Below are 16,749 nucleotides of genomic sequence, written 5' to 3'. Positions count from 1 at the left end.
GAGATAAATCCTGGTTTTCTGTGAGCAGAGATTCTGATCAAACAAAGTGATTGTGTGGATGAAGTGAATGTGTTCATGAAATGATTGAAGGAGAGACATTGAACACACTTTACTGATTTGATGTGTCGGAGCCATAATTTGTGTTTTTACCTCTGTTGATTATTTGTTATATTTTGCTCCTTATATGGGTTTGATATAGTTTCCAGTAATTAGCAGTGGGCGTGGCTTACTTTAATTTTACCTGTGTGTTTGGGGTGAAGGGAGTGAGTTTGAAATATTTTTCTATTGACTGTCATTGTTATCGTAATCATCTTCATCTTTTGGACCTTTTGTTTAGAAATACTGTTTTTCCCTTTTTTGTTGAATAAATCTACAAACATATCTGGACTTTTGGATTTTGTATACAAACGAGTCACAGGTACAAAAACACTTTGTCTCATCTGAAGCCGGCACAATATTTCATTTACCTTTATTTATCCTCCAGGAATCATTGAGGGCAGGTCCTCATTTACAATGATGTGGAGAGTACAGTTAGAAGATAAAACAAAACAATACAAATAAAAACAAAGAGTATAAAACAGGAACAATAAGCAGCAAAACAGACAACTAATAACATTTGCACTCGTGGGGACAATAATTTGTCATCATGTTTTTGAATTGGCCTACACTAATCATTGCATTGAGATTCAGTGTGCTTTGTATAGTGATATTTAAATCTCTCTTTACTGATGCTGTCTGAAGCTGACAACAAATCAGAAAAAAAAAACTACTGAAGCTCACCACCAGAGGGCGCCTTCATCCTGCTAACCAGGGACGTAACACACGACTCCACTTTTGAACCTGACCTCAGTGTGTGAGTAAATGAATCATGGGAAATGAGGTCAAAACACCCCTGGATGAGTCCATTCTTCTCTATAGGAGGTGTCACTTTTTTAGTTAAATAACATAATTTCATAGTATTTATCATGACGTGACCTCACACCTGTGAAGATAACATTTCCACATTTTACCTCAGCATGATATATCACAGTGCTGAAGCTCTGTTCTGACTTGTGTTTTTTTTCTCTTTTAAAATAATAGATTAACATTGAAGACATAAAAAAGATTAATTGAAACGTTTGCAAATATTATGTGAGTCAATCAATTTTGATGCGTCTGTTTGTGAGATAAACAGAGAAACAACAAGAACAATGAAGAAGACAGATTTAAAGCCACAGTGTCAGTAATAATGTGAAAAGTATGTGTAGTATGATCAGTAACAGCTCAGAGTGAAAATAAACTGATCAGTCCATTATTAACAACTGTAAAGATGATGAAACAAGGAGGACCGGTTCTGTTCATCATAGAGGTTTATATTCATGATAATGGATGGAAGGCTGATACAGCTGTAGGAGTTGGAGTCAGGAGGGGGAAGTGTTCATACCAGCAGGCCGTCCCTGCGATCGATGACGTGTAACCTGCAAAGAGACGAGTAAGCTCATGAAACTCACATGTTACGTGAAGTTTTACACACTGTGACATGCAGTGATGTGAATGCCCAGAGAGACAACAGCTCAAGGTGCCAGTTCCCCTGACAGCAGTCTGAGTTTACAGCAGCATAACTAAGGAGCTGGTCCTTACCTGTGCATGCCCTAACTATCAGCTTTATCAAAGAAGGAACGTTTCAAGCCTACTATTAAAAGTACACTAGATATCTGTCTCCCAGACACTGACTAGTAGATGACTCCAAAGGAGAGGGGCCTGATAGATGAAGGCTGCACCTCCCATAGTACATTTAGACCAGGGGTCTCCAACAGGTAGCTCTGGGCAGGTTTTTAGTATCTCACCTTTAGGTTGACCGACTGTTGAAAAACGAACAAAAAAATCTGACGACAGTAAATTCACCTCTTCCCACTGTTCATATATTTGGCCTGTAAAAACCACTCTAAAGTAGTGAAGTGTATTCTTGGACTTTGATGTGAATTTAAGATTATTCATCAGCATTTGGCTTATTGCAGTTTAAGACATGTAAAAACGGTAGCTTCATTAAGCTGATGTGTGCGATGTCAATTAATGCAAGCCCTCAGTAGCTCTCGCTCTGTGTCAGAGCTTGTTCACCCCTCCCTCTTCATCCTGCTCTCAAGCACTCTGTATTTCCTGGTTCCCTCCCCTTCAGATCTACAGGCTGAGACTCAGACAGTTGTTGTTGCAGAGAAGATAAATGGTGCAGAAAGGAGTTCAGCTGGGCCAGGAAACCCTTTCTCGTTCGATCTGTCTGTGACTGTTCCCTGTGGACACAGCTACTGCATGAACTGTATTAAAAGCCACTGGGATAAAAGGGGATGAGAAGATTTATGTATGTTAATTACATGAACTGTCAGGTGACCTCAGGGGTTTTGTCTTTGTGGAAGCGTGTCTCCTCACTTGTTCATGTCTGATGAAGGGCGAGGGCCTGAAATGTTACATGTGGTGATCATTCCCATGAAAAGTTAAATGGAGCAGATTGTGGTGAGGGACTTAGTCGTCCTCTGTCTTTAACAGCGACTGTAACAACCAGATTTCCCCCTGGGATTCATAAAGTGTGTTTTTCCCTTCCGGACCCTGACTGGTGGATGATTCCAGAGCAGAGGAGCCTGAAATCAAACCATTTGCTGAGACTCCTCAGATATCAGGACCACGTCAGGCCTGAGGGTGGTATCAGCTATAATGTCCAGTAACCTCAGCTGTCTCCAGATGCATTGTTTCTTAAACCAGTAGAACAGGTTCAACTTTTGTCATTTGTAAATATGTAAGTTTTCTCTGAGTTGGTAAGAATACCACTCTGCTGTTAGAAGCCCAATCAATGTCTGTGATTGGTCAAATGCTGCAAACTCCGTTCATTTATGTGAAAGCTGTCGTCGAAACCCTCCATTTATGTATTTATCCGTTTTCTTTTTTCACACCGTGTTGTGTAAATGTTTTTATAAATATCTTTTGTCTTAATAAATGAAACAGTGTCCTCACTCAAGTCCCGTCCACTGTTTGTTGTTTATGAGTCACACCCTGTCTCTTTCAATAGCTGCTCTTTGTGGAACGCAGTCAAACCTGAACTTCACCCCATTTAAATATTTCTCTCCTCCCTCCCCGTCACAGACCTGCAGGTATGAGGATGGGTGTGAACTATAAACTGTGAATTACTGGAACTGAAAAACCTCATTTACTGCAGCAAGTCAACAAGAGCAGACGGTTGTTGTCCATCAGAGCTCTGACTTTGTTTCTATCCGGAGAAAGAGGAACTGTTGGACCATCACCATCACTGATAGGAAAAATGGCTCAGAGAGGAAACCAACTGGACCGAGACAAAATCACTTGTCCCATCTGTCTGGAACTACTGAAGGATCCTGTGACTACTTCCTGTGGACACAGTTACTGCATGAAGTGTATTAAAAACCACTGGGATACACAGGATGAGAAGAGAGTCTACAGCTGCCCTCAGTGCAGACAGGACTTCACACCGAGGCCTGTCCTGGTGAAAAACACCATCTTAGCAGATTTAGTGGAGGAGCTGAAGAAGACTGGACTCCAAGCTGTTCCTGCAGATCACTGCTATGCTGGACCTGAAGATGTGGCCTGTGATGTCTGCACCGGGAGGAAACTGAAAGCCTGTAAGTCCTGTCTGCAGTGTCTGGCCTCTTACTGTGAGAATCACCTCCAGCCTCATTTTAAAGCACCTCCATTTAAGAAACACAAGCTAGTGGAGCCCTCCAAGAAGCTCCAGGAGAACGTCTGCTCTCGTCATGATGAGGTGATGAAGATGTTCTGTCGCACTGATCAGCAGTTTATCTGTTATCTCTGCTCTGTGGACCAACACAAAGGTCACGACACAGTCTCAGCTGAAGAAGAAAGGAGCGAGAAGCAGAGAGAGCTCGAGGTGAGTCGACAAAACATCCAGCAGAGAATCCAGGACGGAGAGAAAGATGTGAAGCTGCTCCAACAGGAGGTGAAGGCTATCAATGGCTCTGCTGATAAAACAGTGGGGAACAGTGAGAAGATGTTCACTGAGCTGATCCGTCTCATGGAGAAAAGACGCTCTGATGTGAAGCAACAGGTCAGATCCCAGCAGCAAACTGAAGTGAGTCGAGTCAGAGAGCGTCAGGAGAAGCTGGAGCAGGAGATCACTGAGCTGAAGAGGAAAGACGCTGAACTGGAGAAGCTCTCACACACACAAGATCACAACCAGTTTCTACAGGACTACCCCTCAGTGTCAGCACTCAGTGAATCTACACACTCATCCAGCATCAAGATCCGTCCTCTGAGGTACTTTGAGGACGTGACAGCAGCTGTGTCAGAAGTCAGAGATAAACTACAGGACGTCCTGACAGACAAATGGACAAACATCTCACAGACACTGACTCGAGTGGATGTTTTACTGTCAGAACCAAGACCAGAACCAGAGCCCAAGACCAGAGCTGAGTTCTTAAGATATTCATGTGACATCACACTGGATCCAAACACAGCACACACACTGCTGTTATTATCTGATGGGAACAGAAAAGTAACATTAATGAGTGAAGAACAGTCTTATTCTAGTCACCCAGACAGATTCACTGGATGGTATCAGGTCCTGAGTAAAGAGAGTCTGACTGGACGTTGTTACTGGGAGGTGGAGAGGAGAGGAAGAGTTTATGTAGCAGTCACATACAAGAATATCAGGAGAGCAGGGAGCTCATATGAATGTTTGTTTGGACGTAATGACAAATCTTGGATGTTAGATTGTGACAACAACAGTTATAACTTTTGTTACAACAAAGTCCAGACTCCTGTCTCAGGTCCTCGGTCCTCCAGAGTAGGAGTGTACCTGGATCACAGAGCAGGTATTCTGTCCTTCTACAGCATCTCTGAAACCATGACTCTCCTCCACAGAGTCCAGACCACATTCACTCAGCCTCTACATGCTGGACTCAGGTTTTATCATCATGGAGCCTCTGCTGAGTTGTGTAAACTGAAGTAGACAGAAGTCATTAAGGAGACAGATGTTTAACTTGCTGTATTTCAAATCTTCAACTTGATTTTTATTCTTGCTCGTTGCTGAGATGTGATGGTCGTCACCTGTCAATCAAACTTTATGGGCGGTACTTTGACCTCTTCTCGTCTGTTCTGTAAATGTTTGAGTGTCTTTAAGTGACGCTCCTTCCTGTGTCTGTTTAGCCGTGGACTCTTTCACTGCTCACCATGACTTTTGTTCACCTGAACTGACATTTCTCTGTGTGAAAACATCAACTTCTCTCTGCTCTCCATGTTTGATTATTTGTATTCATACATTTATATGCTGTTGTTTCTGTTCTGATTCAGAGTCTGAAGAGAGAGAGAGAGAGCAGCAAACTTTTCTTTAATGCTGATTTTCTCTTCTCACCACTTTGAACATTTGTAGAAAATCTATAAAATCCCACTTAAAGAAACGAGTTAGTCAGAATAAATGTTGTTCATATTCAAAGTGATGTAAAAATGTCCTCTGAGGTGTTTTAATAATGTAATCCTCCTGATTAAATCAATAAGGAGATAAATCCTGGTTTTCTGTGAGCAGAGATTCTGATCAAACAAAGTGATTGTGTGGATGAAGTGAATGTGTTCATGAAATGATTGAAGGAGAGACATTGAACACACTTTACTGATTTGATATGTCGGAGCCATAATTTGTGTTTTTACCTCTGTTGATTATTTGTTATATTTTGCTCCTTATATGGGTTTGATATAGTTTCCAGTAATTAGCAGTGGGCGTGGCTTACTTTAATTTTACCTGTGTGTTTGGGGTGACGGGAGATGAGTTTGAAATCTTTTTCTGTTGACTGTCATTGTTATCGTAATCATCTTCATCTTTTGGACCTTTTGTTTAGAAATACTGTTTTTCCCTTTTTTGTTGAATAAATCTACAAACATATCTGGACTTTTGGATTTTGTATACAAACGAGTCACAGGTACAAAAACACTTTGTCTCATCTGAAGCCGGCACAATATTTTATTTACCTTTATTTATTCTCCAGGAATCATTGAGGGCAGGTCCTCATTTACAATGATGTGGAGAGTACAGTTAGAAGATAAATTAAAACAATGCAAATAAATACAAAGAGTATAAAACAGGAATAATAAGAAGCAAAACAGACAACTAATAACATTTGCACTCGTGGGGACAATAATTGTCATCATGTTTTTGAATTGGCCTACACTAACCATTGCATTGAGATTCAGTGTGCTTTGTATAGTGATATTTAAATCTCTCTTTACTGATGCTGTCTGAAGCTGACAACAAATCAGGAAAAAAAACAACTACTGAAGCTCACCACCAGAGGGCGCCTTCATCCTGCTAACCAGATAGGTAGATAGATAGATACTTTATTGATCCCGAGGGAAATTCAACCAGGGACATAACACACAACTCCACTTTTGAACCTGACCTCAGTGTGTGAGTAAATGAATCATGGGAAATGAGGTCAAAACACCCCAGGATGAGTCCATTCTTCTCTATAGGAGGTGTCACTTTTTAGTTAAATAAAATAATTTCATAGTATTTATCATGACGTGACCTCACACCTGTGAAGATAACACTTCCACATTTTACCTCAGCATGATATATCACAGTGCTGAAGCTCTGTTCTGACTTGTGTTTTTTTTTCTCTTTTAAAATAATAGATTAACATTGAAGACATAAAAAAGATTAATTGAAATGTGTGCAAATATTTTGTGAGTCAATCAATTTTGATAGATAGATAGATAGATAGATACTTTATTGATCCCGAGGGAAATTCAGGCATGATGCGTCTGTTTGTGAGATAAACAAAGAAACAACAACAATGAAGAAGACAGATTTAAAGCCACAGTGTCAGTAATAATGTGAAAAGTATGTGTAGTATGATCAGTAACAGCTCAGAGTGAAAATACACTGATCAGTCCATTATTAACAACTGTAAAGATGATGAAAGAAGGAGGACCGGTTCTGTTCATCATAGAGGTTTATATTCATGATAATGGATGGAAGGCTGATACAGCTGTAAGAGTTGGAGTCAGGAGGGGGAAGTGTTCATACCAGCAGGCCGTCCCTGCGATCGATGACGTGTAACATGCAAAGAGACGAGTAAGCTCATGAAACTCACATGGTACGTGAAGTTTTACACACAGTGACATGCAGTAATGTGAATGCCCAGAGAGACAACAGCTCAAGGTGCCAGTTCCCCTGACAGCAGTCTGAGTCTACAGCAGCATAACTAAGGAGCTGGTCCTTACCTGTGCATGCCCTAACTATCAGCTTTATGAAAGAAGGAACGTTTCAAGCCTACTATTAAAAGTACACTGGATATCTGTCCCCGGGTAACTGACAAGTAGATGACTCCAAAGGAGAGGGGCCTGATAGATGAAGGCTCCACCTCCCATAGTACATTTAGACCAAGGGTCTCCAACAGGTAGCTCTGGGCAGGTTTTCAGTAGCTCGCCTTTAGGTTGACCGACTGTTGAAAAACGAACAAAAAAATCTGACGACAGTAAATGCACCTCTTCCCACTGTTCATATATTTGGCCTGTAAAAACAACTCTAAAGTAGTGAAGTGTATTCTTGGACTTTGATGCGAATTTAAGATTATTCATCAGCATTTGGCTCATTGCAGTTTAAGACATGTAAAAACGGTAGCTTCATTAAGCTGATGTGTGTGATGTCAATTAATGCAAGCCCTCAGTAGCTCTCGCTCTGTGTCAGAGCTTGTTCACCCCTCCCTCTTCATCCTGCTCTCAATCTCAGACAGTCGTTGTTACAGAGAAGATAAATGGTGCAGAAAGGAGTTCAGCTGGGCCAGGAAACCCTTTCTTGTTCGATCTGTCTGAAACTACTGAATGATACGGTGACTGTTCCCTGTGGACACAGCTACTGCATGAACTGTATTGAAAGCCACTGGGATAAAAGGGGATGAGAAGATTTATGTATGTGAATCACATGAACCATCAGGTGAACTCAGGGGTTTTGTCTATGTGGAAGTGTGTCTCCTCACTTGTTCATGTCTGATGAAGGGCGAGGGCCTGAAATGTTACATGTGGCGATTATTCCCATGAAAAGTTAAATGGAGCAGATTCTGGAGAGGGACTTAGTCGTCCTCTGTCTTTAACAGCAACTGTAACAACCAGATTTCCCCCTGGGATTAATAAAGTGTTTCTGATTCTGAGTGTTTTTCCCTCCCGGACCCTGACTGGTGGATGATTCCAGAGCAGAGGGGCCTGTTATCAAACCACTTGCTGAGACTCCTCAGATATCCGGACCACGTCAGGCCTGAGGGTGGTATCAGCTACAATGTCCAGTAACCTCAGCTGTCTCCAGATGCACTGTTTCTTAAACCAGTAGAACAGGTTCAACTTTTGTCATTTGTAAATATTAAGGTTTTCTCTGAGTTGGTAAGAATACCACTCTGCTGTTAGAAGCCCACTCAATGTCTGTAATTGATCAAATGCTGCAAACTCCGCCCATTTATGTGAAAGCTGTCGTGGAAACCCTCCATTTATGTATTTATCTGTTTTCTTTTTTCACACCGTGTTGAATATTTTGTTTTATAATTAGCTGTCTTCTTAAGAAATGATACAGTGATACACTGAATTTCCCTCGGGATCAATAAAGTATCTATCTACCTATCTATCTATCTAGTGTCCTCTCTCAAGTCCAACTATTATTACTGTTTGTTGTTTATGAGTCACACCCTGTCTCTTTGAAAAGCTGCTCTTTGAGGAACGCAGTCAAACCTGAACACCCGCCCTTCTGTCAATGATCTCAGTGAAACAATGAAAATATTTCTCTCCTCCCTCCCCGTCACAGACCTGCAGGTATGAGGATGGGTGTGAACTATAAACTGTGAATTACTGGAACTGAAAAAGCTCATTCACTGCAGTAACTCAACAAGAGCAGACGGTTGTTGTCCATCAGCGCTCTGACTGTGTTTCTATCCAGAGAAAGAGGAACTGTTGAACTCGTGTCTCAGGTCCTCGGTCCTCCAGAGTAGGAGTGTACCTGGATCACAGAGCAGGTATTCTGTCCTTCTACAGCATCTCTGAAACCATGACTCTCCTCCACAGAGTCCAGACCACATTCACTCAGCCTCTACATGCTGGACTCAGGCTATGTTATGATGGAGACTATGCTTAGTTGTGTAAACTGAAGTAGACAGAAGTCATGAGGGAGACAGATTTTTAACTTGCTCGTCACCTGTCAATCAAACTTTATGGGCGGTACTTTGACCTCTTCTCGTCTGTTCTGTAAATGTTTGAGTGTCTTTAAGTGACGCTCCTTCCTGTGTCTGTTTAGCCGTGGACTCTTTCACTGCTCACCGTGACTTTTGTTCAGCTGAACTGACATTTCTCTGTGTGAAAACATCAACTTCTCTCTGCTCTCCATGTTTGATTATTTGTATTCATACATTTATATGCAGTTGTTTCTGTTATGATTCAGACTCTTCTCACCACTTTGTACACTTGCAGAAAATCTATAAAATCACACTTAAAGAAATGAGTTAGTCAGAATAAATGTTGTTCGTATTCAAAGTGATGTAAAAATGTCCTCTGAGATATTTAAAAAGGGTTGTTTGTTGTTTTGTTCATTTTCTCACCTCTGAAGATGATTAAACTGCTGCTCTAAATCTGAATCTGACTTGTGTTGTTGTCTTTCTTGGGGATTGTGAAGAGTCGGGGTCACTCATCGTGTTGTGTTCAGGTTCCTCCAGACCGGGGACAAAACACTGAAACAGCTTTGTCTCTGAGGAATGAGCAGAGCTTTTCTTTCCTACATTTATTGTGAACTGAATGCAGCATCAGAGTGACAGCTGGTTGTGTGAACAAACAGACATAATGTGTTTTATCAGATATTTAAATCTCTCTTTGCTGATGCTGTCTGAAGCTGACAACAAATCAGAAAAAAACAACTACTGAAGCTCACCACCAGAGGGCGCCTTCATCCTGCTAACCCTGGATGTAACAAACGACTCCACTTTGGAACCTGACTTCAGTGTGGGCCTAAATGAATCATGGGAAATCAAGTGTAAACATCATTGGACGAGTCCATTCTTCTCTTTAGGAGCGGTCACTTTTTATTTGTCTATTTGTGAGATAAACAGAGAAACAACAACAACAATGAAGAAGACAGATTTAAAGCCACAGTGTCAGTAATAATGTTAAAAGTATGTGTAGTATGATCAGTAACAGCTCAGAGTGAATATAAACTGATCAGTCCATTATTAATAACTGTAAAGATGATGAAACAAGGAGGACCGGTTCTGTTCATCATAGAGTTTTATATTCATGATAATGGATGGAAGGCTGATACAGCTGTAAGAGTTGGAGTCAGGAGGGGGAAGTGTTCATACCAGCAGGCCGTCCCTGCGATCGATGACATGTAACCTGCAAAGACACGAGTAAGCTCATGAAACTCACATGGTACGTGAAGTTTTACACACCGTGACGTGCAGTGATGTGAATGCCCAGAGAGACAACAGCTCAAGGTGCCAGTTCCCCTGACAGCAGTCTGAGTTTACAGCAGCATAACTAAGGAGCTGGTCCTTACCTGTGCATGCCCTAACTATCAGCTTTATGAAAAAAGGAATGTTTCAAGCCTTCTATTAAAAGTACACTAGATATCTGTCCCCCAGACACTGACTAGTAGATGACTCCAAAGGAGAGGGGCCTGATAGATGAAGGCTCCACCTCTCATAGTACATTTAGACCAGAGGTCTCCAACAGGTAGCTCTAGGCAGGTTTTCAGTAGCTCGCCTTTAGGTTGACCGACTGTTGAAAAACGAACAAAAAAATCTGACGACAGTAAATGCACCTCTTCCCACTGTTCTTATATTTGGCCTGTAAAAACCACTCTAAAGTAGTGAAGTGTATTCTTGGACTTTGATGTGAATTTAAGATTATTCATCAGCATTTGGCTTATTGCAGTTTAAGACATGTAAAAACGGTAGCTTCATTAAGCTGATGTGTGCGATGTCAATTAATGCAAACCATCAGTAGCTCTGGCTCTGTGTCAGAGCTTGTTAACCCCTCCCTCTTCTTCCTGCTCTCACACACAGCCAGCTCCACTCTGACTCTGTCTTTCCTGGTTCAATCCCATTCAGATCTACAAGTTGAGACTCAGACAGTCGTTGTTGCAGAGAGGAGAATTGGCTCAGAAAGGAGATCAGCTGAGCCAGGATAAAGGAAAGATCAGCTGATTGGGGCTTCTCTTAAAACTTGGGTTCAGAAAAAAATCCAACCACCACTCGTGTGAATGTGTGAATCACGCAGGACTCGCAGGTTCCAGTTATAATGGTTTAATAAGAAATCGTGAAAGGGTGTACATACACAGGAATGTGTAAAATCTCTTGGCTGTGTATGTTTATGTGTATGGTTTCTAAAAGGAAATAAACGAGAGAAATATACAAAGTGTTAAGCTAATGAATTCCTTTCAGTATAAGAAACTAAATGACATTATATTCCAACACAACATGCTTAACATAACAAATAATGTTGGAAAGGTGCACTAAACAATTCAATGAAGCAATCAAATAAGCAGAGGCTCATTACAAACTTGAAAACTCTCTACGTCAACTCACGTGATCATAAAGATCCATATAAACATCAAACGTCAAGTGGCTAACTTTAACTTTCGATGATTTAGCATTGAGTAACTTTTAAATATACTCACATTCAGTGGACGCACACAAAACGTGAAAAAGAACAAAGTAGCACCCTTTCTGCTCCGTTGTCATCCTTGCAACTAAACTTCAAGCTCTCCGGTTTCTCTCCGTCAAAACACTGACGGACACTATGGAGCTGGAACCTACCACTGTTGGAGGGGAGGTTTGGAACAGTCCAACTTGAGCTGGCCTTTTTACCACAGGAAACCCTTTCTTGTTTGATCTGTCTGCATCTACTGAATGATACGGTGACTGTTCCCTGTGGACACAGCTACTGCATGAACGATATTAAAAGCCACTGGGATTAAAGGGGACGAGAAGAGTTATATATGTCAACCACATGAACTGTCAGGTGACCTCAGGGGTTTTGTATATGTGGAAGAGTGTCTCCTCACTTGTTCATGTCTGATGTAGGGCGAGGGCCTGAAATGTCACATGTGGCGATGATTCCCATGAAAAGTTAAATGGAGCAGATTCTGGTGTGCAGACTTAGTCGTCCTCTGTCTTTAAGAGAAACTGTAACAACCAGATTTCCCCCTGGGATTCATGAAGTGTTTCTGATTCTGAGTGTTTTTCCCTCCCAGACCCTGACTGGTGGATGATTCCAGAGCAGAGGGGCCTGATATCAAACCACTTGCTGAGACTCCTCAGATATCAGGATCACGTCAGGCCTGAGGGTGGTATCAGCTATAATGTCCAGTAACCTGAGCTGTCTCCAGATGCATTGTTTTTTAAACCAGTAGAACATTTTCAACTCTTATAATTTGTAAATATCTAGGCTTTCTGAAGTTGGTAAGAATACCACTCTGCTGTTAGAAGCCCGCTCAATGTCTGTGATTGGTCAAATGCTGCAAACTCCGCCCATTTATGTGAAAGCTGTCGTGGAAACCCTCCATTTTTGTATTTATCTGGGGGGTTTTTTATACCGTGTTGAATAAATATTTATATAACTATCTTTTTTCTTAATTAATGAAACAGTGTCCAAGTCCAACTATTATTACTGTTTGTTATTTATGAGTCACACCCTGTCTCTGTAAAAAGCTGCTCTTTGAGGAACGCAGTCAAACCTGAACACCCGCCCTTCTGTCAATGATCTCAGAGAACCGATGAAAATATTTCTCTCCTCCCTCCCCGTCACAGACCTGCAGGTATGAGGATGGGTGTGAACTATACACTGTAAATTACTGGAACTGAAAAACCTCATTCACTGCAGTAACTCAACAAGAGCAGACAGTTTTTTCTGATTGTGTTTCTATCCAGAGAAAGAGGAACTGTTGGACCATCATCATCACTGAAGGGAGAAATGGCTCAGAGAGGAAATCAACTGGACCGTGACAAAATCAGTTGTCCCATCTGTCTGGATCTACTGAAGGATCCGGTGACTATTCCCTGTGGACACAGTTACTGCATGAAGTGTATTAAAAATCACTGGGATACACAGGATGAGAGGAGAGTCTACAGCTGCCCTCAGTGCAGACAAGACTTCAAACCGAGGCCTGTCCTGAGGAAAAACACCATGTTAGCAGATTTAGTGGAGGAGCTGAAGAAGACTGGACTCCAAGCTGCTCCTGCTGATCACTGCTATGCTGGACCTGAAGATGTAGCCTGTGATGTCTGCACCGGGAGGAAACTGAAAGCCTGTAAGTCCTGTCTGCAGTGTCTGGCCTCTTACTGTGAGAATCACCTCCAGCCTCATTATAAAGCGCTTTCATTTAAGAAACACAAGCTGGTGGAGCCCTCCAAGAAGCTCCAGGAGAACGTCTGCTCTCGTCATAATGAGGTGATGAAGATGTTCTGTCGCACTGATCAGCAGTCTATCTGTTATCTCTGCTCTGTGGACGAACACAAAGGTCACGACACAGTCTCAGCTGCAGCAGAAAGGAGCGAGAAGCAGAGAGAGCTCGAGGTGAGTCGACAAAACATCCAGCAGAGAATCCAGGATGGAGAGAAAGATGTGAAGCTGCTCCAACAGGAGGTGAAGGCTATCAATGACTCTGCTGATAAAACAGTGAGGAACAGTGAGAAGATGTTCACTGAGCTGATCCGTCTCATGGAGAAAAAACGCTCTGATGTGAAGCAGCAGGTCAGATCCCAGCAGCAAACTGAAGTGAGTCGAGTCAGAGAGCGTCAGGAGAAGCTGGAGCAGGAGATCACTGAGCTGAAGAGGAAAGACGCTGAACTGGAGAAGCTCTCTCACACACAAGATCACAACCAGTTTCTACAGGACTACCCCTCAGTGTCAGCACTCAGTGAATCTACACACTCATCCAGCATCAAGATCCGTCCTCTGAGGTACTTTGAGGACGTGACAGCAGCTGTGTCAGAAGTCAGAGATAAACTACAGGACGTCCTGACAGACAAATGGACAAACATCTCACAGACACTGACTGAAGTGGATGTGTTACTGTCAGAACCAGAACCAGAACCAGAACCAGAACCAGAGCCCAAAACCAGAGCTGAGTTCTTAAAATATTCATCTGACATCACACTGGATCCAAACACGGCGCAAACACAGCTGTTATTATCTGATGGGAACAGAAAAGTAACAGCCACAAGAAAATATCAGTCTTATTCTAGTCACCCAGACAGATTCACTTACTGGCCTCAGGTCCTGAGTAAAGAGAGTCTGACTGGACGTTGTTACTGGGAGGTGGAGTGGAGAGGAGGAGTTTATGTAGCAGTCACATACAAGAATATCAGCAGAGCAGGGAGGTCAGATGAATGTGGGTTTGGATATAATGACAAATCTTGGATGTTAGATTGTGACAACAACAGTTATAACTTTTGGTATAACAATGTCTGCACTCCTGTCTCAGGTCCTCGGTCCTCCAGAGTAGGAGTGTACCTGGATCACAGAGCAGGTATTCTGTCCTTCTACAACATCTCTAAAACCATGACTCTCCTCCACAGAGTCCAGACCACATTCACTCAGCCTCTACATGCTGGACTCAGGTTTTATGGTTATGGAGCCTCTGCTGAGTTGTGTAAAATGAAATAGACAGAAGTCATGAAGGAGACAGATGTTTAACTTGCTGTGTTTCAAATCTTCAACTTGATTTTTATTCTTGCTCGTTGCTGAGATGTGATGGTCGTCACCTGTCAATCAAACTTTATGGGCGGTACTTTGACCTCTTCTCGTCTGTTCTGTAAATGTTTGAGTGTCTTTAAGTGACGCTCCTTCCTGTGTCTGTTTAGCCGTGGACTCTTTCACTGCTCACCATGACTTTTGTTCACCTGAACTGACATTTCTCTGTGTGAAAACATCAACTTCTCTCTGCTCTCCATGTTTGATTATTTGTATTCATACATTTATATGCTGTTGTTTCTGTTCTGATTCAGAGTCTGAAGAGAGAGAGAGAGAGAGCAGCAAACTTTTCTTTAATGCTGATTTTCTCTTCTCACCACTTTGAACATTTGTAGAAAATCTATAAAATCCCACTTAAAGAAACGAGTTAGTCAGAATAAATGTTGTTCATATTCAAAGTGATGTAAAAATGTCCTCTGAGGTGTTTTAAAAATGTAATCCTCCTGATTAAATCAATAAGGAGATAAATCCTGGTTTTCTGTGAGCAGAGATTCTGATCAAACAAAGTGATTGTGTGGATGAAGTGAATGTGTTCATGAAATGATTGAAGGAGAGACATTGAACACACTTTACTGATTTGATGTGTTGGAGCCATAATGTGTGTTTTTACCTCTGTTGATTATTTGTTATATTTTGCTCCTTATATGGGTTTGATATAGTTTCCAGTAATTAGCAGTGGGCGTGGCTTACTTTAATTTTACCTGTGTGTTTGGGGTGACGGGAGTGAGTTTGAAATCTTTTTCTGTTGACTGTCATTGTTATCGTAATCATCTTCATCTTTTGGACCTTTTGTTTAGAAATACTATTTTTCCCTTTTTTGTTGAATATATCTACAAACATATCTGGACTTTTGGATTTTGTATACAAACGAGTCACAGGTACAAAAACACTTTGTCTCATCTGAAGCCGGCACAATATTTCATTTACCTTTATTTACTCTCCAGGAATCATTGAGGGCAGGTCCTCATTCACAATGATGTGGAGAGTACAGTTAGAAGATACAACAAAACAATACAAATAAATACAAAGAGTATAAAACAGGAATAATAAGCAGCAAAACAGACAACTAATAACATTTGCACTTGTGGGGACAATAATTTGTCATCATGTTTTTGAATTGACCTACACTAACCATTGCATTGAGATTCAGTGTGCTTTGTACAGTGATATTTAAATCTCTCTTTACTGATGCTGTCTGAAGCTGACAACAAATCAGGAACAAAAAACAACTACTGAAGCTCACCACCAGAGGGCGCCTTCATCCTGCTAACCAGGGACGTAACACACGACTCCACTTTTGAACCTGACCTCAGTGTGTGAGTAAATGAATCATGGGAAATGAGGTCAAAACACCCCTGGATGAGTCCATTCTTCTCTATAGGAGGTGTCACTTTTTAGTTAAATAAAATAATTTCATAGTATTTATCATGATGTGACCTCACACCAGTGAAGATAACATTTCCACATTTTACCTCAGTATGATATATCACAGTGCTGAAGCTCTGTTCTGACTTTTTTTTTTCTTTTAAAATTTTCGATTAACATTGAAGACATAAAAAAGATTAATTGAAACGTCTGCAAATATTATGTGAGTCAATCAATTTTGATGCGTCTGTTTGTGAGATAAACAGAACAACAACAACAATGAAGAAGGCAGATTTAAAGCCACACTGTCAGTAATAATGTTTCAGGTATGTGAAGTATATGGAGGTAGAAGTTGAGGCCTGTGTGTATAATCAGCACAGTGCTAATGATGGAGGACGGTCACATGGGAGTCGTCACCCCCCGGTGGTCTGCGGGTCCTTGGGACCACATATTCCAAGGTGGGAATGTTGCTTGAGTTGTTTTGAGAGATGATTGAAAACAGCGTTGTTGTTTGGTGATGGTGTCTTAGACCACCACCTTTGTTAAGACACTTTTTTTTTTTTTTTAAACTCAACATTGATGGCTTTTTAAAACCTGTTTCAAACCAACAGTCGTCCCTGTCCAGGACACACACCTTGTCATCAC

General features: G+C 41.4%; 1 protein-coding gene across 1 annotated transcript; it reads left to right on the top strand.

Annotated features, from left to right (window-relative positions):
- Positions 1-3,286: 3,286 nt before the first annotated feature.
- LOC306826788 (tripartite motif-containing protein 16-like) lies at positions 3,287-15,297 on the top strand (the record flags this gene model as incomplete). Its single annotated transcript, XM_079348324.1, has 2 exons — positions 3,287-3,487; positions 13,159-15,297. 2 exons carry the CDS (start codon positions 3,287-3,289, stop codon positions 14,650-14,652), a joined length of 1,695 nt encoding a protein of 564 aa, XP_079204450.1. The 3' UTR covers positions 14,653-15,297.
- Positions 15,298-16,749: the final 1,452 nt, after the last annotated feature.

This window comes from Symphodus melops (assembly GCF_947650265.1).
Source record: "Symphodus melops genome assembly, chromosome: 7".
NCBI classification, from domain to species: Eukaryota; Metazoa; Chordata; class Actinopteri; order Labriformes; family Labridae; genus Symphodus; species Symphodus melops.
This window is presented reverse-complemented; position numbering and strand designations above follow the sequence as displayed.